Source organism: Capsicum annuum, chromosome 9, assembly GCF_002878395.1.
Source record: "Capsicum annuum cultivar UCD-10X-F1 chromosome 9, UCD10Xv1.1, whole genome shotgun sequence".
In the NCBI taxonomy this organism is placed as follows: domain Eukaryota; kingdom Viridiplantae; phylum Streptophyta; class Magnoliopsida; order Solanales; family Solanaceae; genus Capsicum; species Capsicum annuum.
Window position 1 is genome coordinate 155696913 of NC_061119.1, and position 26917 is coordinate 155723829.

The 26917-nt window shown below is 35.6% G+C and overlaps 1 protein-coding gene across 3 annotated transcripts; it reads left to right on the forward strand.

Moving 5' to 3' along the window:
* Positions 1-4100: 4100 nt before the first annotated feature.
* On the forward strand, positions 4101-24743 carry LOC107856876. Of its 3 annotated transcripts, none has more exons than XM_016701841.2 (8): positions 4101-4378; positions 4508-4565; positions 5966-6262; positions 6348-6396; positions 6483-6577; positions 7108-7232; positions 12110-12173; positions 24481-24743. In XM_016701841.2, the coding sequence occupies exons 1-7, from the start codon at positions 4224-4226 to the stop codon at positions 12168-12170; spliced, it is 840 nt and encodes a 279-aa protein (XP_016557327.2). In that variant the 5' UTR covers positions 4101-4223; the 3' UTR covers positions 12171-12173; positions 24481-24743. The 3 variants fall into 3 exon arrangements, with proteins under 3 accessions (XP_016557327.2, XP_016557329.2, XP_016557330.2); XM_016701843.2 differs by lacking the exon at positions 24481-24743 and adding an exon at positions 12302-12528 and having other exon boundaries at positions 4110-4378; XM_016701844.2 differs by having other exon boundaries at positions 4126-4378; positions 5969-6262.
* The last annotated feature ends 2174 nt before the right edge of the window (positions 24744-26917 follow it).

A 26917-nucleotide genomic window follows, 5' to 3' on the forward strand; every position in this document is an offset into this window, starting at 1 on the left:
TGAGTACATGACAAAAAACCTTGTAGTCAAAGTTAAAATAATAATTACACAATAGAAATTATACCAATTCAAATAAAACTTTCAGCAAATTAACCATCCATAAACATGCACTCATTAATTTGCTAAGTACCATAGAGGGTCAAACTTCTTACACTGAATTAACCAATTTGGATAACAATAGATAGGAATCAGTATTTTTTTAGGAAGTGATCCGAACTTGATGTCTACACAAATAAATAAATGAATACTAATGTAGTAACTAAAAGGAAATTTATTTATTTTTATATGAATATCTCTATGAGGCAATCAGGGGTTAAATGACCCTTTAAAATACTAAGAGAAAAATATATCTGATCTCAATTAATTAACATCAAAACAAAAAACATATCAGATCTCAGCTGTTTAACATCAAGACAAAAACAAATCACACCATAATTGGTTAAAGTTCCATGCTGATAGCATATTATAAAATAAAGATAATAATAATAATAATAATAATAATAATAATAATAATAATAATAATAATAATAATAATAATAATATTTAAATAGAAAAAGAAAGGAGAGAGAAAGAGAAGTAAGCAGTAACTTATCTTCTTCTTTCTATATTGTTATTTTCATTACAATGTAGGTTATATATATGAATCTACAGTGCAAGTGGGGCCTAAGGATATTCATTAAGGGGTCATTTGGTAGAGTGTATTGAAAAAAATTAAGCATGCATTAGTTAGTGTGTACTACAAGTACCTTGTTTGGTATAATTTTTAGATTATGTATAACTAATGATTGCATTAATTATACACTATATTGTGTATTGAGTTGTGTATTAATAATACATACCATTTTTCATGTATTAGTAATACATAGACTCTAAATACATGCATTAACTTGTTAAATGACAAATTTACCCCTTTGTTTCAGCATTTTTTTTGTTGTGATTTGTAGTTTCTGCCACCTCCATTTCAATATTTCAATTATTGTTCATGGTAGTATCTCAGCTGAGAGTATCTCAAACGAAATGATAGTATCATTTTGATTGGAACTACTTCAATTTTATGGACCTTATTCTCATCCTCAAGAACAAAAATATATCACCATTGATGCAAGATTGAGATCTAAAAAAAAGGCAAACTATCATTTAAAAAAGAACTAAGCCTAGTCGGTCGGAATGGAGTAGCTCTTCCAATTGTTTAAGAAATTTGTGAAGCTGAGCTATGTCTGATGCACTGCTTGATAGTGCTTGGATTTGAGACAAAAGCGATTCCATTAAATTCATGTTCAGATTCATCAAAGGGGACAAAGAAGGGTATTTTGGTAAACAAATATTTTTATATAAAAATTATGTAAATATATATTATTTTTAATACATTAAACAAAACACATTGTAAGAAATAATGTGTATATATAATTAATACCAACATTATTAATACTTACATTAATAATACATGCATTACTAATGCATCTTATTCATCATTATTCTTATATACTCTACCAAACGACCCCTAAATACTTTATTTATAACAAATTTCTCTATTTCAATTTGTTTATTACTATATTTTTTATTTTCTTTTTTTAAATCTATTTTTAAAAAAATACTTCTTTACGTTCCTTTAAATAAGACAATTTAAAAAATATTCTTTACTAACTTAAATTCGATGTCAAATTAAATTAGTTAAATAAATTAAAATAATGTATAAATAAATGCACATAATAAAGGGTAGGAGCATGCAAAAATCAGTTAACTATAGATCAGATTGAAAAAAAATTGTTTCATCGATATTGAGTTATTGGAATAATAATCTCTAAATGATTTTACAACATTTTTTTTATTGGTTATCGATTTTCTGATTTTAGTTAATAGTTAAACTGATAACTCAATTGGAAGTTATCCTTGTATTCCTAGTTATATAATAACAACTTTAAACTTCAAATACATTTAAACTGTAAATACATAAACTATTTTCTTTTGCATTTTATAATTGTCGACTTGGTATCCCTGTTTTCTTTCTAAAGTCATTGACTTGGTAGAGTTCTACCATCATTGAGAACTGTAAACAAACGTTATTTTTCTTTTTGAGAGTTTGATATAGTGCTACATATTCAAATTGGTTTGCTACTTAAAAAAAGAACACAAATTTATTTTAGCAACAAAATATTTGAATATGCTTTTGCTTGTAATTTGTGTACATTTTTACACAGAAAAACTGTGTATATATGAATAAATAAAAACAAAATAAAGTAAAAAAAAAATATTAGAGAAGTATTTGCTTATCAGTTAAATTAAAAAAAAATAACTAAAAAATAAAACTGATTAATTGAAAACCAATAATAAACATCCTATTATTTTGATCATTGATTTTAGCTTATTTAAAAATCTATAAATCAGACCGAATCGAATGCATCAAATAGGAGGCAAAACTTGAACCAACGAGATAAATGCCACTCCATTCGTTTAAAATAGAATGACTCACATTCATTTTTAGTAGGTTTCAAAAGAAATAATCTCTCTCTTTTGTTTTTAATAATAACTAGTTTAGGTGTACGCGCCTTTGCGCGTGTACCTCACTTTAATAAGTTCAAATATTACACTAAATAGGATATTTATTTAAATAATAAATATGAATATAATAATTAAATTTAATATCTTTTGAGTATGTAAAGATGGAGAATTTATTTATTAAGCCTAACTTTTACCAAAGATATTTTTAAAAGTCAATCGACATTCATCTACCACCTGTAAACAATAACAAAATAATACGATAATAGAGATATCAAAATAATACAACTAAATCTAACTTTTACATAAAAAAAAATTCGTCAAGGCCGACCAACATGTATCTATCACCTGTAAACTACAACAAAACAATACAATAAAAATGATATCAAAACAATAGAATTAAACTTAAATTTTACACACAAACTTTTTTTAAAGTCAATCAAGATTCATCTATGAATGGTAAACTACCACAAAATAACAAACTAATAGCGATATTACGATAATACAATTAAACCTAACCTTTACCGAAAAAAAAATTCAAAGCCGACCAATATTTATGTAGCATCTGTAAATTAAAATAAAATAATAAGATAATAAAAATATCAAAACAATATAATTAAACCTAACCTTTACACAAGAAATTGTTCAAAGCCAACCAACATTCATCTACGACCTGTAAACTATAAATAAAATAATATAATAGTGATCACAAAGCTTCGATTTTGATCAAACTAATTCTTGTCTGAGCGAATATTTTGACCTAAAGAATGATTTTAAATGAAAATAAAGAAGATATATATATACACACATGTTGAATTCTATTATGCTAACAAAAATAGTGAAGAAATTGAGGGTTAGAAAATCAAGTATCCACCAATCTAGACATGCAATCGAATCAAGTTAGATGAATATTAATCATGTTCTCCCAATTGGCAAATCGATTTGTTCTATAGTTTAACATACATCTCAATATTTATAAAAATATAAGTATTTCCTTAATAGAGTCCTATTTTAGGAGTATTGTTTTAATTGAATAGTAGAAAGTAAAATATTAATTAATTCTCCTACCATTTATTTCTTTTAATAAAGTACAAAAAAATTACACATTAAATTTTTTATAAACCTATCCCAATTTTTACTCCTTCTATAATAGGAAATTAGTGCATAAAACCATAAACATATATTTCTTTTTTTGATTTTTCCTTCCTCTCTTACCATATATTTTAATACTCTTAACTATTAATTTTAATAATAAATTTTTCTATATATTTTGATGTTATCATATATTTTAGGACTCCTTAATTATTAATTTTTATAATAATTCTTATCATAAATTTTATTGTTACCATATATTTTAGGACTTTTTAATTTTTAAAACTTACCATATATTTAAGACTCTTACTGTAAAATATTGTATATATAATTAAATAATAATTTTTTAAAAATAGTAAAATTACAGTTTTGACAAAAATTTTAATTCAATTAGCATACATTTAATATATTATAGATTATACATATAGATTATAAATTATAGATTTAGATTATATTTGAGATCAAAAGATTAATTTAATAATTTTTAGTTTAATACACAAATTCAAAAGGTATTTTTTATTTTCTTAATTCGATAGCAAGTCAAAACAGGTCGCTTTTTTGAAATGGAAGATGTAGTAATTTGAATTTGCAATACCCAACGAACGATTCAGAGTACAGAGCTTCGATTTCTGCACATGCAGAGGACTGAGACGATGGAAAAGGAAGGCGAAGGGGAAACATATTTCACGGTCATCGAAACAGCGTCAGATACTCTAGATAGCTCTGTCAAATTCCATCTTGTAACTGATATCTTAGGTTTCGTCCTCTTTATGCACCACCAAATCCCTTCGTAAGTACTCTCAAATATTTGTCGCTGTTCACTAATTTGAATTTTTGTTCATAATATGCTATTGTTGTTTACTTCTCTTCCGCTGCTTTAATTGATCCTCTTCTTTGTGTTGTTTGTTTGATTGCGCAGCTTACTACAGGATCTCACTCTTGAATTCGATGAATTGAATACTGAATTTGCGGAATTGGTGAGTGAACACTAGCATTTCTGCTACTGTAATCGGGCTAGTGTTATCAAAGTCGCCCTAAAGTGAGTCTCAAAACGTGTTGAGCGCTTTGCCTCGCTTTATGTGCGCTTCACTGTCGTCATCAAGTTTCTAAGGCATAGTTCTCCTTGCCAATGAGTCTCCTTTGAAGAGGCGACAATAGACAATTGCTATTACACTTTATTGTAATTGTTTTTCAATTTCTTTATTCATATATTTGTCATTCAATGCTTATAACTATTAGTCTTTTACTAGACATAAATACTTGTATTTTTTCTCCCATTGTGCCTTTTTTCATTGAAGCCCGCGCCTTTATTTGCGCTTTGCGCGTAAGCCTCCACAAACCTTAGAGCTTTTTTGCGCTTATAGCTTTTGATAACACTGAATCGGGCACTTTTGAATTTAAGGAACATTTATTGCAGATTTTATCATTTCATTTGGGTCATTTTACTTTACAGTTTGTTTGGATGGTTGTTACCTATTGTATTTGTATTGTGTTGTTAGTTTAAATACAATGTCTATGCGATTGTTACTTAAATTTTATTGTATCGTGACATTAAATTCGTCGTTACGTAAGGACGAAAAGTCCTATTTTGCATAACAACCGATTTGGTGTGGTTGCATCGTTACTTTATTTTTTTCCTCATTTTATCTTTACTTATTATTTAATAATCATTTTTATTCTTTATCCTATCTTTTTACTGTAGCTATACCCCCGTACCCTACTTTTCTTGTAGATTTATTGTTAATGTGTGATATTATATAAAGATGAAAAACGATATAATCTTATCCAAATGTTGTATTCATTAAAACAATACAATATGATACAATACAACATAATGCAATAGAATACGTTACATTATGAAGCAATTCGTAACAACCATTGAAATAGAGTGTTAAAATATGTTGCCTTTCCAAAAATAGTCAGAAGGCTTAAAGCAAGGCACTTTGCTTTTTGATATTCAAAATTCCATATTAAATTTATGGAAAGATGATGTAGTAAATCAAAAACAAATGAACTTTTGTATCTTCCTTTGATAAAGAAAAACCAAACTTACCTGCTTATTTTTAATTTGAAGTATGTTACGAACAAATATGGTGTCTGATATGTGCTAAATACGGTTAAATGCTTTGCTTTTCTCATTTAATGTTTTTGGAACTCTAATTCTGTTTGTGTAAAATGTAATTAGGTTTCACGTTACATTGTGTCGTAGAGCATTTTCTACAGAACTCGGCTAAAGCTCCAATAACAATTGATAGAAGCGATTTTAGTCTTAAGGACAGAGACATCATTACGGCCATTTTTCTTTTCTTAAGCATCCTTTGCAGTACGTATCTCTTTTTAGTCTTTACACTATGACCTAGTTCTGACTTTCTTCTAGGAGACAGCTATTGTACAAGCGGAAACATGCTCTTTACGTAGAACGCATGCTTCCAGGAAGAGGGAGGTGAGGATGGGAATAAGGAGAGTGGATAAGTTAATGAACACTATATCCAGTTTCAAGACTGCTCTTCAATTAATGATCACAGAATTTCCTGCTATTCAAAGGGCTGTCCTGATTCTTGGGCCTAGTCCTTTGCGGCCTATACATGTGTATGAACTCAACTTTTCATGTGATACGGCAGCCTCAGGAGGACATTTTACTAGGAATCGAGTTGTGGAAGCACTTTCAAAGAAGGTTTCTTCTTTTGCTTATTTCTGTTGCATCTCACATATCTGTTTATATCTAGTGTGCATGATTTTTGGGTTTCTGTTTTACACAGGCTATTCGGGTCTTAATATCAAAGGGTGCGGGATCTAGCTCCTCTGCTGGTATTCTATTGACAATTACTATCCATTAGATATACATTGAAGATATAATATCTGGGCACTCGTTGCTAATTCTCGCGTCCTTTTAGGTCCTACCAAATTGTTCCTATTGGTTCAAGCTCCTTCTTCAATTAACTTGCGTCTGCATTTTCTTCCAAAGAGGGATTTTAGGTACAACAAAAAGGTAATTTCACATAGGTTGTCCCTCTGATTCTAAATTATCACAACTCGGTTCTTTGGATGCACATTCTCCTGGTAAGCATTCTTTATGTCAATTGTTTTATCATTATTAGCTGGCCTAGCCGTGCGAGTCATTTATATATTGTCATGAAGCTTCTGTAATAGTGATACTATGAGAATGAAATCTTTCCTAAACTGAGCGCTAGGTAGGAGCTCCTGCCTTTATCTCCCCTTTTTTGTAGCTTTCTTTGCTTAGCAATGATAATGCTGGTTGATTGGTTTGACATCCCTTCTCTTCCTCACTTCATTTTGCTTGTATTATCAAAATTTAAATCAGTATCTGGACCAAAATCTGATGTAAGTGAAATGGACCATGAAGCCTATTAACTCTTAATAAAATAATCATCCTTTGAGGGTCAATCATGATTTCTAAATTTACTCTCCAGAACCTTATAATTGTGAGCATCACAATGTTAATCTATCTTATTTCTATAAATGTTCTGTCTCAGAAGCAATTTGCATGTTATGGTGCAGGTAATGCCTTTCAAAGTGTGGTTTAGTTGTCGAACCAAAATTTTTGAAAAGGAAGCGTGTGCTGATGATGCTCACGCTGCTAAAGCAACCACATCACATAGTTCTGACGTCGATGATATTATCTGGTACATCCAAGTTTCAGGATATGATAACTCAGTATTTTTTACCCCTTTTTTGTTGACTATGATGATAAATCTTTTCTTAGTCTATTCTTGCCATTGACATTGCTAGACCGAAATATGCCTACAAAAGGAAGTTCAACATTTTGTTCAATATGTTTTATGTTTTGATATATGGGGAAAGAGTTTTCTCAACCCTCAGCACTAAGATTTCAGTTTCACTGTTTGCTGCGCATATTGTCGTCGTTATTGAAATCTAGCAAATGAAAGAACTTACGATGGCTCTTATCGCGGCTCTAACTAAAACAACAGTTAAATTTCGTTATTTGATTTTTGAACCTTCAAGTTGATGAGAATAATGTTTTAAGCATTTTAACTTTTCTTTTAATCTGCATCACTGGGATGAGATTTGAGTTTTTGATCTTTCCCCTCTGGCTAGCTAGTGGTAGTCATGGTATTGAGCACTCAAAACATTCTGTCTAAAATACTGAGACATAGAGGGAGGCTTTGATTAGTCTCGATTAAGCTAAAGATTTCATTAGCAGAGTACATAAGGTCATAGACAGAGTCGTATCTAGGGGGTTCCTGGGTCACATGAATCTATGCTCCACTACATAGAGTAGTGTTATATTTCTAAAAGAATACTTAAATATAAATGTGTGAACCCAAGCTCAAAATATCATACGACCCATTGATTACTGGGTGCACCTCACTTGAGCTCAAAGTATCATATAATGCAATGATGATTGGATGCACCTCTCTAAGTGAGGTTAGCAAATTACTTTTGCCTATTTTGTTTTGTTTCTCTTAAAATTCAGCAACGTCTCTCTAAGTGGTTCTTGGTAGCACTTCCTGTGTTTTAATTAAATACTCTCTTTTTTCTTTTTTTATTTCTTTTTTTGGATTTAATATTTCAAAATTTTCAAGTTCATTGCTTGTGTTCAGGAGACTAGGTGGGTAGGTTCTAAGGCTAGGGATGTGGATGGGTACAAGCTGTGGTACTCAGGGAGTGAGAGGCATCGGAATAGTGTGGGCATCTTAGTGGATGAGGAGCTTAGAGAACAGGTGGTGGAGGTTAAGAGGGTCAGTGATAGGATGATGAAGATTAAGTTGGTTATTGGGGGTTTTACCTGGATGTGTGTAGTGTTTATGTGTCGTAGGTGGGCTTGGAAGAGGAGGTGAAAGCGAAATTTTGGGAGTATTTGGACGAGGTGGTGAGAAGCGTGCCTAGTTCGGAGAAGATTATCATAGCAGGGGACTTCAATGGGCACATTGGGGTCTTACCGGGAGGTTATGGCGATGTGTATGGAGGTTTTGGTTTCGGTGATAGAAATGGTAAGGGAGCTGCTCTGTTGGATTTTGCGAGGGCCTTTGGGTTGGTGGTAGTGAATTCGAGCTTTCCGAAGAAGGAGGATCACCTGATTACCTTTCGAAGCGCGATAGCCAAGACTCAAATTGACTTTTTGATGCTTAGGAAGGGGGATAAGGTGTTATGTAAGGACTATAAAGTCATTCTGAGTGAGCATCTTTTGACCCAACACAAGCTTCTAGTGATGGACTTGTCTATCAAGAAGAGCAAGAAGAGAAGGGCCGAGGAGGGTCGACCTAGAATTAAGTGGGGTGGCTTGACACCAGTTAGTGATTTGGAGATAGGGGATAAGGTGGCGGTAATGAGGGTGTGTGAGTGCAGGGGTGACGTGGATATTACGTGGGATAGGGCTGCCAGCTGCATCATGGAGACTACTATAGAAGTGTTGGGTGTTTTGAGGGGCCGGGTAGGTCGTCATAAAGGGGACTGGTGGTGGAATGAAGAAGTGAAGAAGAAAGTGGAGATTAAGAAGGGGGCGTATGTTAAGTTGATTGAGAATAAAGATGAAGAGGAAAAACAGGTGGTGAATGGGGAGGTTTACAAAGTAGCAAGGAAGAAGGCTAAGTTTTCAGTTACGGCTGCTAAGTCAGCCGCGTTTGAGGGCTTGTATGCGGGGTTAGAGGAGAAAGGGGGGGAAAAGAGGTTGTATATGCTTGCTAAGGCTAGGGAGCGGAAGGGTCATGACCTCGATCAAGTGAGGTGCATTAAGGGGGAGGATGGTAGTGTTTTGGTGGAGGATGTGCACATTAAGAAGAGATGGCAGGAGTATTTTCATAGACTTTTGAACGAGGAGGGGGACAGAGGCATTGAGCTAGGGGAGTTGGAGCACTCGGAGGAGAGTTGTGTTTTCAGTTTCTGTAGGCGTTTTAGGGTTGAGGAGGTTAGAGAGGCTATTCGTAGGATGCGGAGGGGTAGGGCGTCGGGGCCTGATGAGATTTCGGTGGATTATTGGAAGTATGTTGGTGGGGTAGGTTTAACGTGGTTGATTGATTTGTTTAATGGCATTTTCAAGAATGCGAGAATGCTTGAGGCTTGGAGGTGGAGTACGATGATTCCGTTATATAAAACAAGGGTGACATTCATAGTTGCAGCAACTATAGGGGTATTAAGCTGTTAAGTCACACTATGAAGATTTGGGAAAGAGTGGTTGAGCGGAGATTGAGGAGGGTCGTGTCCATTTCGAAGAATCAATTTGGATTTATGCCTGGTCGCTCGACGATAGAGGCAATCCACCTGGTAAAGAGATTGGTGGGGCAGTATAGAGAAAGAAAGAGGGATTTACACATGGTGTTCATCGACCTGGAAAAAGACGTATGATAAAGTCCCGAGGGAGGTCCTTTGGAGATGCTTGGAGGTGAGAGGGGTTCCGGTGGCGTACATCAGAGCTATTAAGGACATGTACGATGGAGGAAAGACCCGAGTGAGGACGGCGGGAGGAGACTCAAAGCATAATTCGGTCGAGCCAGGGTTGCATCAGGGATTGACTCTTAGTCCGTTCCTTTTTGCGTTGGTGATGGATGTGTTGACGTAGAGTATTCAAGACGAGGTGCCTTGGTGTATGTTATTTGCGGATGATGTAGTGCTGATTGATGAGACACGAGGGGTATGAATGACATATTGGAGGTTTGGAGGCAAACCCTTGAGTCTAAAGGGTTTAGGTTGAGTAGGTCCGAGACGGAGTATTTGGAATGCAAGTTTAGTGACTCGAGGCTGGAGGACGAAGTGGTGGTGAGGTTGGACTCCCAGGATGTTTGTAAGAGGGATAGTTTTAAGTATCTTGGGTTTATCATCCAGAGAATGGTGAGATTGATGAGGATGTTTCTAAACGTATTGGAGTAGGTTGGATGAAGTGGAGGCTCGTCTCGGGAGTGTTGTGCGATAAGAAGGTGCCCCTTAAGCTTAAAGGCAAATTCTATAGAGTGGCAGTTCGTTCGACCATGTTGTATGGAGCGGAGCGTTGGCCAGTTAAGCACGTTCACATCCCAAAATTGAAGGTGGCGGAAATGAGAATGTTGCATTGGATGTGTGGGCTTACTAGAGGGGACAGAGTTAGGAATGAGATTATTCGGAAGAAGGTGAGAGTGGCTTCGGTAGAGGACAAGATGCGGGAAGGAAGACTGAGATGGTTTGGGCATGTGATGAGGAGGGGCGCGGATGCTCCGGTTCGTAGGTATGAGAGGCTAGCGTTGGATGGTTTCAGGAGGAGTAGAGGTAGGCCGAAGAAATACTGGAGGGAGGTGATTAGACATGACATGGATCAGCTTCAGCTTACTGAGGACATGGCCCTAGATAGAAGGTGTAGAGGTCGAGGATAAGGGTAGAAGGCTAGTGTTAGTATGTGGGTTGTAGCAAAGAGTTCTTGTGTAGCCGGGTTAGTAATCATAGGACAGTGTACATAGGTATCTTTGGTATGTGAGTGTATGTTACTACTTAGGTGGGTGTCCTATTTCTTATTTCTTGGTTCCTATTTTTCTTATTCCGTGTTGCTCTTATTACCCGTATTTCATATGTCTCTGATTTTTATTTTATTATTTCTTATTCTTTATTTCGGTTATTTCATCCATCCCCTTGCTTACTATCTTTTATCTTGAGCCGAGGGTCTATCGGAAACAACCTCTCTACTTCTTCGGAGGTAGCGGTATGGACTGTGTACATCTTACCCTCCCCAGACCCCACGCTGTGGGAATACACTGGGTTTGTTGTTGTTGTTTTTATCACCGTAAAATTTTATATTATTAAATTAAGTATGTATATTAAAACAAATAATAGTGGATAATGATATATCATACATTCAATGGATCCAACCAATCCCAATATCTTCAACACGGAATATATTTTAAGAGATAAGAATTTATTTTGGACCTGTAAAATAAATAACTTACTGGGTTCAATGATAAGAACCTAAAGGTCAAACCGATCAAACTTATATCTTAGATCTACCTCTTTGTAATAGTGCATCATCCTCTTGAAATCCTAGATCTGCCTCTGATAGAGATGTGATAATTTTTTCACTATAGACTGACTGTCCTGTTCGCAGTGCCATTGGATAGCACTACAGCTGTAGCAATCTTTTTTCTGAATCAGCATTAAATGTTCCTCCTCCTGAGATAATCTATTGAGTAATGATGCTTTTTGTTGCCATCTTTATGGTTTTGGTTTGGATTAATTTTCGACCCCTAAGCTGTCTAGCGTTCCTTGTTAAAACCAATAGATCGAAAGAAGCATTCCTTATTTTGTTTCCGACTCCTGTATAATTTTTGTCAAATTGACATTTCCAAACTCTACTGGGAACCCTTAAAAGTGTCCATGTAATTATCTGGTAGATTAGGGCAGCAGCGGCAATGGACTTTTATATGCGTAGTTGTTTTTCCATGTGATGTTATTTAAACCTCAGGTTTAATGCAAACAATAATGTTGAGACAATGGGCAGTGTTAAGAATACAGTACTGTGTTGTTACATTGGCAGGGTCTACATGTGTTATTCTTAATGGTATTAGTTTCAATGACTTGTCAGGTTTCAGTGTCGGCATGTTATCAAGGGCTTGGCTTCCAGGGCATCCCCAACTGAAGAGTGAGAGGTTAGCTTCATCGGCGCATGTACTCGTAACTTATAGGAGCATAGTTGATATTGACGTCTACCATATGCCTTTTCCTTAAATTCCTTTTTCCCTAATTTGAGTGTACTGATATCGGCCTATGCTTGCAGTGAATCTAATTTGTGAGAGTGATTATTTCTGGTGTCACACCTTCAGTTATTGATTTGGTGGATTCTTTATTAGAATTGTAAAGTTCTTAAGATTTATAAGTACTTCTGTTCAAATAGTATAGGATTTAACTGTAGTAACTGGTCTAGCTCAAATTGAGAACAAAATATACGTATTAGTTGTATTATTACTAGCAATTCTCAATAGCGTCAACATATTTCACAGGGAATACCAGCTAGAATTTCACCCTAGTGTGCCAGAAAAATAGGGAGGGGAAATTGGGGGGTGGTGTTGCCGGGTGCTATGGGAGATTTGCACAAATAGGATAATTGCTATTGAAGTAATCTATTCTTATGAATCTTTGTGAAAATGACTTTTTTAAAATTTAATGAAACAAAATTGAACTAAAATATCCTCCAACCTCTCCTTGCATTCTCCAGAAAACCTTTTTTAAAGTTTAATGCACGCTTTTTTCCAGAAAACCTTTTCTTTTTCCGGTAAGACATTTTAGTACAAGGGAGAATATGTTCACAATCCAGAAACCTTACATGTAAGCAGCCTATCACTTCCAAATCAAACTACAGACTACTAGTTCTACATGTGTTAGTTTAACAAAACAACCTGCTCGACTGTTTCTACTTCGAACTTGCTCTTCAGCAACTTTTCTTCATGAGTAGTAGTTGAGATCTTGCATCATTTCAGTCACTTTTGCATACACACTGCCTCTGCATGCACTTCTCTTCCAATATAGCTTTTCTTAATTCTTCAATCCCTCTTTGTTTACCCTGGAAGACTCAACAGTTTCTCTCTTGCCACACAAAGTATGCACAACAGGATAACACCATTCTGAACACCTGATGTCACGCCCAGAGCCTAGACACCCCGGGTGTGGCCAGCTGGCATCTGATGCCATTAGTTGCCCGAGTGAACCCTTAATATGGCATAATACTGGAGCATGCACTAGACATAAGCAGAAACATACTGAAAACAGAACATTAAAGGAAATAGATCTTTTGACTAAAAAGGGAAATGCATTGACAGGTACGTGGAATGTACTATATGTAAAACAACTGAATGAAACATGACATAGAAGTATGACTACTTTTTGATATAACTGTATAGCTGAGTCATGAAGCAAAATGTATAACAAGATCATAAGATAGACAGTGTAATTGAAGCGTAAGATAGTCTGAATATCTGAATCATAAGATAAATTGTAAAACTGAAGACCATGTGTAAAATATGAAGTAAAGTCAAAAATTTATAAAATCATAAGGTTGGCCTTGGCCAAAAATCACCTTTCATACATCATAATTCATAACAATGGTCTTTTCATTTCATAATTTATCATACTGTTTTAGGTTAACCTGACCTAACTGCCATGGGAATAGATGAATTTTAATCTCGTCCCGATCGGCTAAGCCACCTTATGCCTTGCCGGGTATGAGGTACATATATGCCTTGTGGATCCATAATAAGCCCTTATCAGGGAAACATAGAGGATTCGCCCGAACCAACGATACTATCCTTAACCTATGTCGACAAACGTAGTTTCAGGTATTCATTATCAAAACTCATGCCTTCTCGGTCTTAACCATTACTCCAAAAATGTCACGAAAAGCTTTAAGCTCGTATATCATGATTTGGAAAAATGCGTATGAAATAACACTAAGTTGCTCGGACTCTTCAAAAATGTCTATGGATGCGTGTCGGATCCTCCAAAAATAGTATATTTTTGAAGAATCCGACACGGGTGCGGCATTATTTTTAGAGAGTCTGAGCAACTTCGAAATAACATGTTTGGCATGGAAACCCATAAGTCATATATCATGGAGCCTTGGCTCAATTCATCGTTCATAAATCATGTCGTGGAGCCTTGGCTCGAAATCATAATTTGTAATTCATGCTAACGAACCTTGCGCTCAAAATCATAAGAAGTTCACTGAGTTTATGTTTCAAAGACAAAAATACATTCTTTTCACAATCGTTTAGAAATTCACAAAGTAAACTTGTAAAAAACTCATGAGGTCGAAACTTGTTCTAGAAATCAAATTCTTTCATGGAGGGTTCTTGGGATTTTTTCAAGAATCAAGGAAATCATGACTTGAGAATTTGGTCTAACCCTATCTTATTCATAGAAGATGCTACAATAATGAGAAACACATTCATGGGAAAGAATAGGGCGTTCACACGTGAAAGATAGCCTTACATACCTTGAATTGCTTCAATTGAAGCCCTAACGTTGAAGAAGAATTCCAAAAGTTCATTCTTGAATCTTGAGATGAGTTCTCTTCCAGACCTGATAGTAGATGTTTGCTTAGGATTCATAATCAGATGTTAGAATCACTAGGTTGTCATGAGAGTGTGCTTAACTTGATGTGGAAGGATGTATGATCTCTTTGATAGATGGTGGGTCGTGCTCAGAATCAAGTTTTGAACTCTAAAAGTGAATACTTGATTTCACTAGAGATAGGAGGAGGATTTGATGTTAGAATCTTGTTAAGAATTTGTGATTAGAGATTAAGAATGTTTGGAAAAACAATGAGATACATAAGAGAGGAAACATACCTTGGTGTTGGAGGTGGAGGAGAGGAGAGAAATTGATAGGAAATGAGACCTAAGTCGTCCAAGATGAGTGCCTCACGAATCCGCAACTTAAACTTAGAAAAGGAGTGACTTAAAGGTCACATCATCTAGAAATTTAGCTTGGCGCGACGCCCCCACTCTACTTGGCGTGCTTAGCACGGCCAAACTGTCCTTCAGTAAACCACACATAACCTTTTACTTAGAAGTCGGATTGATGAGTCAAATGCATCAAAAACTAGACTCAAAGACCTTTAATTTGGTAGGTCATGGACCACGTAACTCTTCATATTCTAGGGGATATGCTTGTTTGAAGTTGACCCTTGTATGAACGTATACGTAAACTTAATTGGTAGAGAAGCTTACAACTCAACTTTGTGCTAGAGGTTCCTTATGACCTTAATTTACCTCCAACACTCTTTCTACACTTAAGATTGACCTTTAAACCTAAGTACAATCAAATTCACCGGGGTTGGGTTTAACTACACACGTAGAACAGCTCAAACCTTAGCCCGAAAGTTCAAAGGTCTTACATCTGAGCCTTGCAAACTCTTCCAGAGGCATATCTAGTAACCCACTGTAGCTCTTGAGACCAAGCCATAGCTGATTTTGGATCTGTTGCCATTGTTTTTTCCATGGGCTTGCTGAGTACCTACATTAGAAAAACTAGTGTTCTGTGGACTCCTCATCATCACACAGTGGGAAGGTAGTAATGTTAGTTACATTCCACATTGCTAGTCTGTCTCTCGTGTATATTCTGCCATGAGCAACCATTGTCAGGTCAATATTGTTGCAAATCCATTTGAGATTGCCAATATTGTTGCAAACAAGCCTTCTCCAGCGGACTTTTGGCAAGGTCTCTCTCAAAGCCTAATAAATCAACCTGATCTTGAAGGTACTGAGTTGCGCAAAGTCTTCATGGCTGTAGCCAACTTTCTCAACTGTCTCTTTTGCTTTGAGGATCTTGGTGGTAATCCGAGTAGCAGGTTTGGGGTTGACCTCAATAATAGGTGTCTGCCTTTTATGTAATAAATGTGAACCCACTGTATCCTTGTCTTTTTTCCTGCATAAGTTCCAATAGGGCTTTTTGAAGGGGGAGCCTTGAAGTAACTGGTAACGTTGCTGCCATCTCACCAGGAGGTCACGGGTGCAAGCCTTGGAAACAGTCTCTGGCAGAAATGCAAGGTCAGGCTGCGTACTATGCACTCTTGTGATGGGGCACTTCCCCGGATCCTGCGCATAGTGGGAGCTTTAGTGCACCAGACTGCCCTTTTAAGTTCCAATAATGCTTATATATGACTCCCTTGTTCCACTTAAGTATGTCAATAGCATTGAACCCATCAGCTGAGCTTGTAGAGCAAACTTTGTCCCAAGCAAGCATTGCCTCATTGAAATGTCACAACCACCTGTCCACAAAAAAGATCCTAAGTTGCTCGGACCTGGGTGGGGATGTCCCACATGGGTGTGGATCCAACTGTCGGATCCTTCATGATTAAGATTCAAGGATATGGACCGAGATGCGGGGATTCAGCAAAAACAACAATTAAAAATATAGCTATAAAAATATGCATAATTATGAGACATTGTGAAAAACTTATATGTAACTTGTGCCTTGTAGAGTGTATTAACAAGAAATTGAGTCTTTTATTCTCAATATATAGTCAGAACGCAAGCATGTAGGTCTCTCCAGAACGACATGATTCATCCAGATTCTTACAACTCACAAAGTATTAAAATAAGACATTATAAGCTTATAGAAATGTAACAGATAGAATTTAAAAAGAGTCGAGAGTCGGAAAGATACGAAACATACCTTAAATCTTTAGAAATTACTCGAGTTACCCAAGTTAGAATCAAATAGACTAACAGAAGGTCAAGAGAGTCACAAGTCAATTAGCTATTCAAATTAAGATAGTTAAATGATCACCAAAAATTATACAAAAACTGCATGTTCACAAGTTCATAGACCAAAAATGAGTACATAACATGCACATTTAAACTAAGTTATACTTGAGACATCTACATGAGTACATTCAATTCAAAGGTCATCTTCCTCAATTTCTTCCATGTGATCTTCCTAATCTGCAACTTCATTTTCAAAGAGGACTCCTTCTAGTTGAGGTTCGTTAATTGACAGTTCAACTTAATCATTGATACTTTCATAAGATGATCTCCACCTAAAACAATATCAAATGAATTTAGAAGATTGTGAAAGAAACTTATCAGATTAAAAGAATTACTCAAGATGTATCAAAAGACTTGCCAAAATCCCAATATTTGCTTCGACCACTTGTGTTTTTTTTATTTTCTTTGAGAGACCAAGCGAAGATTTAGTGTGCATAGACACTAGATCTTCGGCTCTTGAAGTAGCCAACTTGTTTCTCTTGATGCTATGTATTAATGAAAAAGTGCTCCAATTCCTTTCGCAACAAGATAAAGATGCCGGTTGGGAAATCAATTTGTAAGCTAAACTTTGTAAAAGTGGAGCATTTACACCATAGTTAGCCCACCAAGATAGGGGCTCCTCATATCCCATAGCATTAATCACATTAAATTCACTAAAGTGACCAATCCCACTATAACGTGCCTTGTACTCCAAAGAAGCTTGCTTTAAATCATTTGGATCTTTGAAAATATTTGATTCTATTCAAGGAAATCTCTTTATCTTCATTAGGAGAAAGTCTTTTTATCCTTTTGCTTTCACCTTAAAGCAATTCATGGAATTATTTGGGAATCTAGAATGTGCCAAAAAATAAATGAAGTATTACACTTTTTCCACCTAGCCACAAAAATTTCTTGTATTTTATCCAAAAAAAAATTGATTGGCCGTTAATAAGATCTTTCCCTACATGCTCAAATACAATCACTTTCACCTTTTCAATTATTGTATTCCACATGTCATAGATAAGGTGCAATTGTGGACAATCAAAGTTGGCTTTTCTAAACATGGATACAATTGTTTCGAACAATTTAAAAAATATTCAACTCTATCCCACCATTCATCAACCATCATAAGAGATTTTATTCCACACACCTTTGCTTCAAGTAGTTTATCTCCCTTGTAATTTTTCCATTCGTCATTCATTACCATTTTCTCAATTGACCATTTTCTCAATAATGGTTTTACTTTGTGAATACGAGAAGTCATGACAATATGGAAAGCAAACCTTGTTTCAACAACTTTTTACAAAGTTCAGAGTATTTTGGGAAAATGGCATGCGCCATATCAGGATTCACCATAAAATTCTTTAAGCTACTCACATCAATGATCAATGTTAGTGTCCATTTACTACTTGAGAAGTGAGCTAACTTTTTGGAAGGTTGGCATATACTTTTCAAAGCAAGATTTAAACAATGAATGACAAATGATGTCCAAAATATTTACAAAAGAGTTTGTTCAACAATTGAGCCAACGAGCTTCATATTTCCTACATTATCAGTGAAACTTAAACAACAATTTTTGGATCAACATCTTCTATGGCTTTAATGAACAACTTGTCAATATACTCACCATCCTTGACAATTCCACTTGAATTAATTGATTTCTAGAATATTGGTCCACCACTAGATGCCCCTGTTATATTTTTCAATAGTCGTCTTTTAATGTCAAACCATCCGGCCGAACAAATCGACAATCCTTTTCATTTTCATGTATCACTAATAAGTTGTATTTTTCTATCTATATTAGTCTTTTCTTGAGCTAAAAGAGTTCTTAACCTATTATAAGTTGGCGGAACATAACTAGGTATAACATTCGCTGCCAAAAACTCTGAATATTTTTTAAGTAAGGAGAAGTTGCAAGGTTGAATAATAAACTTGAACATCTGAGCTGCGAACTTGTTGGCAATTTTTCTGTTACAAATGCTAAAAGATTTCTCCAGTTCTCCAGTCTTTTTGATTATAATTGACTTTTGAGTGTTCTTTCTCTTGAGATGGTGCAGGTCTCATTAAATGAAATGTGTGCCTCCTTCCTTTTGGTCATTTTAATCTGAAAATATTTCTAAGCTTTAATATAAATATGCTTATGTTGTTTTAATTTATGTTAATTTTAAGAGTCAAATAGTTTTAATTTTGTGGTCGGTTCCTTCTCCAAATCCAGTGCATAGCGGGAGCTAAACTGTATTATTAGGCTGCCCTTTTTTTTTTAACAGTTTAATTTTGACCATGAATTCGAGCATGAAATTCAAACCTCAAAATCTTGTAACTTTAACCATTACTTAATTACATATGGTAGTGTATATATATTGTCATTGGTTAAATTAGTTGGACAAAATCAATTGTTAATTTCAATTAAATATATAATATTGAAATTATATAATTACATTCGAAGTTTTTTGATAGTTCGTAACTTGTATTGATAGGAACAATCAAACGATCTAAGATGTGATCCCTAATATGATAGTGTAGATGTCTCGTTATCAATTAAATTAGTCAGATAGCATCAATTGTTACTTCTAATCTAACATACAATTACGTTTCGAGTATTTTGATAGTTTAGAACTTACATTGACTGAAATAATCAATCGATCTAACAAGATTTGATCCTTAATATGATAGTGAATATATCTTGTTAGGGATGGTTAAATTAGTAGATAAGTCAATCGTTAATTTCAATCTAATATATAATTTCATTTGAAGTTTTTTGATAGTTCATAATTTGTGTTGATAGGTGTGAGAAATAATGGAGAGAAATAGTAATGAATTGTTGTATCTAAATTATTACATTGAGATCCTATTTATAGATACTGAATTAAACTCCTTTTCAAACTAGGATACTGACATTACAATTCTTTTCCAAGTAGAATTCTATATAATATTCCTATTCCTACTCATATTTTAATTCCCCCTCAAGCTGGTGCATGCAAGTAATATATACTGAGCTTGTTACAAATGTATTTAATACGAGGACCAGCGAGGGAATTGAAAATATCTGCAAGTTGATCACTCGATTTCATAAGCTTTTTAACAATATCTTTGGAAAGTATCTTCTCTCTCACAAAGTGACAATTAGTCTCAATGTGCTTAGTTTTCTCATGAAATACTGGATTTGATGTGACATGAAGAGCCTCGTGGTTGTCACACACAAATTCCATTTCATTGATTTCTCCAAATTTTAATTCTCTCAACAACTATTTGATCCAAACTAGCTCACAAATGGCCAGCAGCAATGCTAGATATTCTACTTCTGCACTAGATGGAGCAACCACATTCTGTTTCTTACTCTTCCAAGACACCAAATTACCTCCTATTAAAATACAATATTCGGATGTAGGACGTCTATCACAAAGTGATCCTGTTTAATTAGTGTTTGTATATCCAACAATTTGCTCTTAACCTTAATCCGCGAAGAGTAGTCCTTTACCTAGAGTTGATTTAATATATCACACAATGTGAATAACTGCATCTCAATGACCATCACAGGGAGAATCCATAAACCAACTTATAACACTCAAGGATATGAAATGTCAGGTCTGGTCACTGTAAGATAATTCAACCTACCAACTAGACAGCTATATCTTCCTGGATCATTGAGTGGCTCCCCCTGTCCTAGCAGGAGTTTAGCATATGGATCCATAAGAGTGTTAACAGGTTTACATCCCATCATTCCTGTCTCCTCGATAATGTCCAAGGCATACTTGCTTTGCGAAATAACAATACCTAATCTAGACTGTGCAACTTCAATATCTAAAAGATACTTCAGCGGTCTTTAGTCTGGAAATATTGAAAGAGATGTTGCTTCAAACTAATGATATCATCTTGATCATTGCTTGTAATAGCAATATCATCAACGTAAATCACCAAATAAATACATAGATTTGGAGCAGAATGTAGATAAAACACAAAGTGATCTCTTCACTATTAATCATACCAAACTTCTGAGTTAATGTGCTGAACTTTCCAAACCATGCTTGAGTAGATTGTTTTAGACCATAAAGTAATCGATGCAATCGACACACCAACCTACACTCCCCCCTGAGCAACAAAGTCAGGTAGTTGCTCCATATAAACTTCCTCTTCAAGGTCACCATGGAGAAAAATATTCTTAATATCTAACTGAAAAAGAGACCAGTGTCAAGTAGTAACCATTGATAAAAAAAAAAAATGAATAGATGCTATTTTAGCCACGGGATAGAATATCACTATAATCAAACCCAAATATCTGAGTGTACCCCATGGAGAAAAATATTCTTAATATCTAACTGAAAAAGAGACTGTGTCAAGCAGTAACCATTGATAGAAAAAGACGAATAGATGCTATTTTAGCCACGGGATAGAGTATCACTATGATCAAACCTAAATATCTGAGTGTACCCCATGGAAACAAGGCGAGCCTTAAGTCGATCAAATTGGTCGTTCAAACCAACTTTCACTGTACAAACCCATCGATAACCAACAGTTGATTTACTTAAAAGGAGAGGAACAAGCTCTCAAGTGCCACTCGTATGTAAAGTAGACATCTCTTTAATCATAGCCTCTCCCCATCATGGATGAGAAAGTGGTTATTTTGTGAATTTAGGGATGAAAATGGAGGACAAAAATGATATAAAGGCTAACGGGGTAATAATAGACTATGATAACTTAAAAAGGGTATAGTAAAGGTTAACATTACGAGTGGACCATATACCTTTTCGAAGTGCAATCGGAGGAGATTAGTCTGTAGTACGTGCAGGGTCAGGTGCAGGACGGGAATCATCTGGGCTTGATGCTGTACGTAGACGACGATGATAAGTTAGGAGTGGCTGTACTATAGATAGAGTTGTAGAAGGTATTGTAGATTCCTCAAAATTCTGTGCAGTTAAGACTGGTAGCACTATGGATGGAGATGTAAAAGTAACGGTACGAATCTCAAAAGTTGATACGGGTAAGACCTTAGACATGTTATGATGATCAGGATCAGAAGAAAATATAAAGTAAGGTTGAGACTTAAAGAATGTGACATTAGCTGACATAAGGTATTGACGAAGAATAGGTGAGTAGCAACGATATCCTCTTTGTACCCAAGAATAACCAAGAAAGACACATTTGAGAGCACGAGGGGTTAATTTATCTTTTCCTGGGGTGAAGTTATGAATAAAACATGCACTCCTAGAGATACGAGCGGGAAGAGAGTAAAGAGGTGACTGTGGAAACAATACTGAATATGGCATTTGATTTTGAATGGAAGATGAGGGCATCTAATTAATTAAATAACAAGATGCGATAACTGCATCACCCCATGCAGTGGAACATGGAATTGAATAAGAAGAGTGCAAGTAGTCTCGATGAGGTGCCTATTCTTTATCTCTGCTACTCTACCCTGTTGAGGGGTACACAAACAAGAAGTCTTGATGAGTAATTCCTTGATTAATTCCTTGATGAGTCATAAATGATTGAAATTGGGAGAATATATATTCTAAGGCCTTATCACTACGAAAGGTACGAAAGAGATACCAAACTTAAGTTGCTTGGACTCGGGTGCGGGTGTTCGATACGAGTACAAATCTAGAGGTCGAATCCTTCATGGTCTCAATCTAAGTTGCGCGGACTCTTCATTTTTTATGCCGCACTCGTGTCGGATTCTTCAAAAATACACTAATTTCGACAAAATCTGACACACACCCATTGATATTTTTGACGAGTCCGAGCAACATAGGTCTCAATTTAAAGATTTGGGGATAGGATCTAGGGATGGATACAGGTGCGGGGATTCGACAAAAAATGATTTAAATATCTAAATATAGAGATATAAAATATAAATTATGAGATATTATGTGCAACACCCCGCATTTTCGAGCTAGAAATTGAATTGTCGTTCCTACCTGTGCAAACTCTAATCCCATGATTCATGTTTTAATTCACTTGTCATGATCTTTATCCTAGTTTATGAAGTTCTCTCAAAGTGAAAGATGTTCATAGAATTTACTGAGAGCAAAGTTGAGCTAAGAATCTTTTATTCTTCCAAAGTTTGGTATTCGAGTCTACAAGGGTCTACTTTGAACGTGTATAACTTTTGATATACATGGAATTTTTCAGCTCAAGACCCACCAAATTGTAGATGATTGAATCAACTTTTCAACGATACCAACTTCGCCTAAATCCGATACCCGAGTGAAAAGTTATAGCATTTTTTATGTGAGGCAGTAAGCTGCCGCGATTACACCGCTTGGCGGTGCCTATAGCGGTGGAACCAATAGCGCTCAGCGGTAAGCCTTAAAATCAGGATTGTCCAAAATAGTTGGTCACCGCGATTACACCACTCGACAGTGCCTATAGCGGTGGCACCAATAGTGCTTAGCGGTAAAACTCAAAATCGGTATTTATGCTGAAACTTTTAATTTCGAGGGGTAGTTCCTAAAGATCAAGAATCCATACTTTAAGTTCAAGATTTCCAAGAAACAAAATCAAGATTCGGATCCTATCCTTCGAACTAAGTAGTCTAAGGTATGTGGGACTATCCTTAAACTCCATGGGCATGGGTTTTAATCTTCTTATCAAACTTAAAGATATACATCCATGTTTTCGAAAAATGGCTTCTTAACGATTGAATTATATGCATCATGGTTTCGTTTTGATGAAAGTATATGTTGGTTTAGATCCTCTTTATATAGAACTGAATTTGCAATTATATATATATACATGTGTTTTCGATTATCTTTTGAAGGGTTAAATTGAGAGCATGATTAATGAACTTCCTCCCTTGTTATGAAATATATTGATTATTTGAATTGTGTGTGATTTTGAATGCATGGACTACGTTTTGAAAGTAAGCTTCTCAACATCATGATGATTGACATGTTTTATGATATAATGAGGGGGGACATCATGATGATTGACATGTTTTATGATATAATGAGGGGGGAGTTTTCTTGCTATAATTAAACTTTTTGCATTAAAAAGAAGAGTTGCATGTGATTGAATAATTAGCATGACCACCATATGTTTTAAGTTTTGCAAAAGAGGTAATTGCATAAGTTTTCTTGAAATTTCAAAGTGATGACTCTCTTATAATGTTGTGAATCATTGGTGGTCATTTGCATGTTCTAAATGAGATAGGCTGTGAAATTGACACGATATGAACGGCTTGTAAGTTGGGGTATGACGATACCCGAAGATGATACGCCCTTAATTGAATAGGTATAAAATGTTTTAAAAGCATGAAGCATAACTAAAATTGGACTTAAAGATAGGTAGTTGGTTACCCGAAGAAGGTTGGAGTTCAGATAACTCTTTAACCCGAAATCGTGTTTTGCCGATATGGGTCTATGATGTCCTACATTAAGGATTTTACGCTAGCGATGACCCTGTGGCGTAGTATAAATGACAGACCCTAATCCTTGCGGCAAACTCGGATTGAGGGCTTGGTCACCGAGTTGAGGACGGAGTCCATATAGCCCGTGGATAAGTACGTTTGTAGGGTGCACCATCTAGCTCAGAAGTAAAATAAAGAGTGAGTCATGATTTCCAAAACTTGTTTGGAAGTCATTAAAGTATGCCCATGTGTTTTCACTTATCTTATGTTCATCGTTTTAAGAAACGCTCTCACCTATGTTATATAAAAGCATGATTTTTGGATTGTTTCACATACTAGTACATTTGTATTGACGCCTCTATATTTCAGGATCTGAGGCACAGTCCCGGAGTTCTGCTAAGCAGTAGATCAGTTTATCAGACTTGGAAGTTGGTGAGCTTCCCTCGTTCCGGAGGACCTTAGTTTTATGTTTTTATCTTCACTTGTTTCTAGTTCATGGTCCGACCTGGGGCATTGTACCGGTCACAGACAGATGTTTTCATATTGTTAGAGATTTCGCAGACTGGTGTCCTATGTTTTTGAATGTTTCGAATTTAATTTCGTATGGTATAGTTGGACTAAGAGATTGACCATGTTTCCATCTTATTATGTTTTTCTGCACTTCTTTATAAACATATGAATTATGCGTATGATTTCCAGTAAGAAGGGGCACTCGGATCCCTACGGTTCGAGATGCCCTTCGCGGCTAGGGCCTCTGTCTGGGTCGTGACATTATGTTGATAACTTAAGGAGAAAATATTATTCAGAAGAAAATCTTGAAAGGAGATAAAAAGAAAAGCAATAACATAGAAATTTCTATAAACAAGGTATTCTATTTCTTCAATTTTACCTTAGCTTTTATTTTGATTACGGAATTTCTTAAATCTGTTCGGAATTTCCAAGTTGATTTGGGTCAAAGTACCCAAAAGCGATTGACCGGATTGAGTATAGATCTCACACCCATTCCCACACCCACACCCCATGGGTATGGCACCGAAAATGAAGAGTTCGAGTAACTTAGCATCCAACTGATTTTGTATTTCAGCACAATAACTCTCGAATATAGGAAACAATTTAGAGCGATCTTTCATTAAGAAAATCCTAGTACATTTCAATAATCATCAATAAAGCTAACAAAATAACGAAACCCTAAGGTATAACTGATTCTACAAGGACCCCAAATATTAGAGTAACCAAGTAAAAGATAGACTCTGCACGATTCTCAGTACTACGTTGAAAGATAGTTCGAATGTGTTTCCTAAGTTGACATGACTCACAATCTAATGTGGATAAACTAGACAAACTAGGCACCATCTAGGGGTGTTCAAAAATCGAACTGATAAAACTGTTATTGGGTTATTGGGTAAACGGGTTTTTATTGATTTTATAAAAAAATTATTAGATAACCGGTTCTGTTTTGATTTTAGCTTCTCGATGACCCGATAAGGATATACTAAATTACTATTTTACTCCTATTTATATTATATATAAATATTTCTATTACTTCTTTATAATATGTATATATATATTATTAATATACAAAGAAAAAGCATAAATATCCCTATGAACTTGTCTCCAGGACTTACTTTAACACTTTAACTTTATAGGCAATTACTTACCTCCCTAAACGACTTTCGCGTATATTAAATACAACCTCAAAATGTAATACCACTCTCACAATGGAGAGTGTATTACACTAGCGACACGTTAATGCCATGTCAGCGTCATGTCATTGCCATGTCAGAGCTACATAAAAAATTATTTTAAAAAATAATTTTACTGATATATAATTTATATACAACAACAACAAACCCAGTATATTCCCACATAGTAGGGTCTGGAAAGGGTAGAATGTACGCAATCCGTACTACTACCTCCGAAGAAGTAGAGAGGTTGTTTCCGATAGACCCCCGACTCAAGATACAGGACCATAGACATATGTCGCCAGCATACAACATGATAAGAATAACAACGATACAACAACCACAGAAATATAGTAAATTAACCAACCAAAGACACCCCCTTCCCCCCAACCCTAGCATTACCAACAAAGCTACACCAAACTCTCCTAACTACAGCCTATGACTTGACCACACCCCTTAGCCCTCTACCCTATACTCTTCCTCCAAACCTTCCTATCAAGGGTCATGTCCTCAGTGAGCCGTAACTGCTCCATGTCACGTCTAATCACTTCTCTCTAGTATTTCTTGGTCTACCCCTACCTCGCTTGAAACCATCCAGGGCCAACCTCTCATACTTACGAACCGGGGCATCTGTGCCCCTTCTCATCACATGCCCAAACCATCTCAACCTCACTTTTCGTATCTTATCCTCCACCGAAGCCACTTCCACCTTCTCCCGAATAATCTCATTCCTAACTCTGTCAGCCCTTCACATATTCATCGCCACATCCTCATTTTTGCCACCTTCAACTTCTGGACGTAAGAATTCTTAACAGGCCAGCACTCCGCTCCATGCAACATAGCCGGCCGGACTGCAACTCTGTAGAATTTACCTTTAAGCTTGGGAGGTACCTTCTTATCGCATAAAATTCCTGAGGCGAGTCGCCATTTCAGCCAACCTGGCCCAATACGGTGAGAAACATCCTCATCAATCTCTCCATTCCCCTGAATCATAGACCTAAGGTACTTAAAACTATCCCTCTTACAAACCACCTGAGACTCCAACTTCACTACCAACTCATCCTCTTGCCTCGAGTCACTAAACTTGCACTCCAAGTACTTCGTCTTGATCCTACTCAACCTGA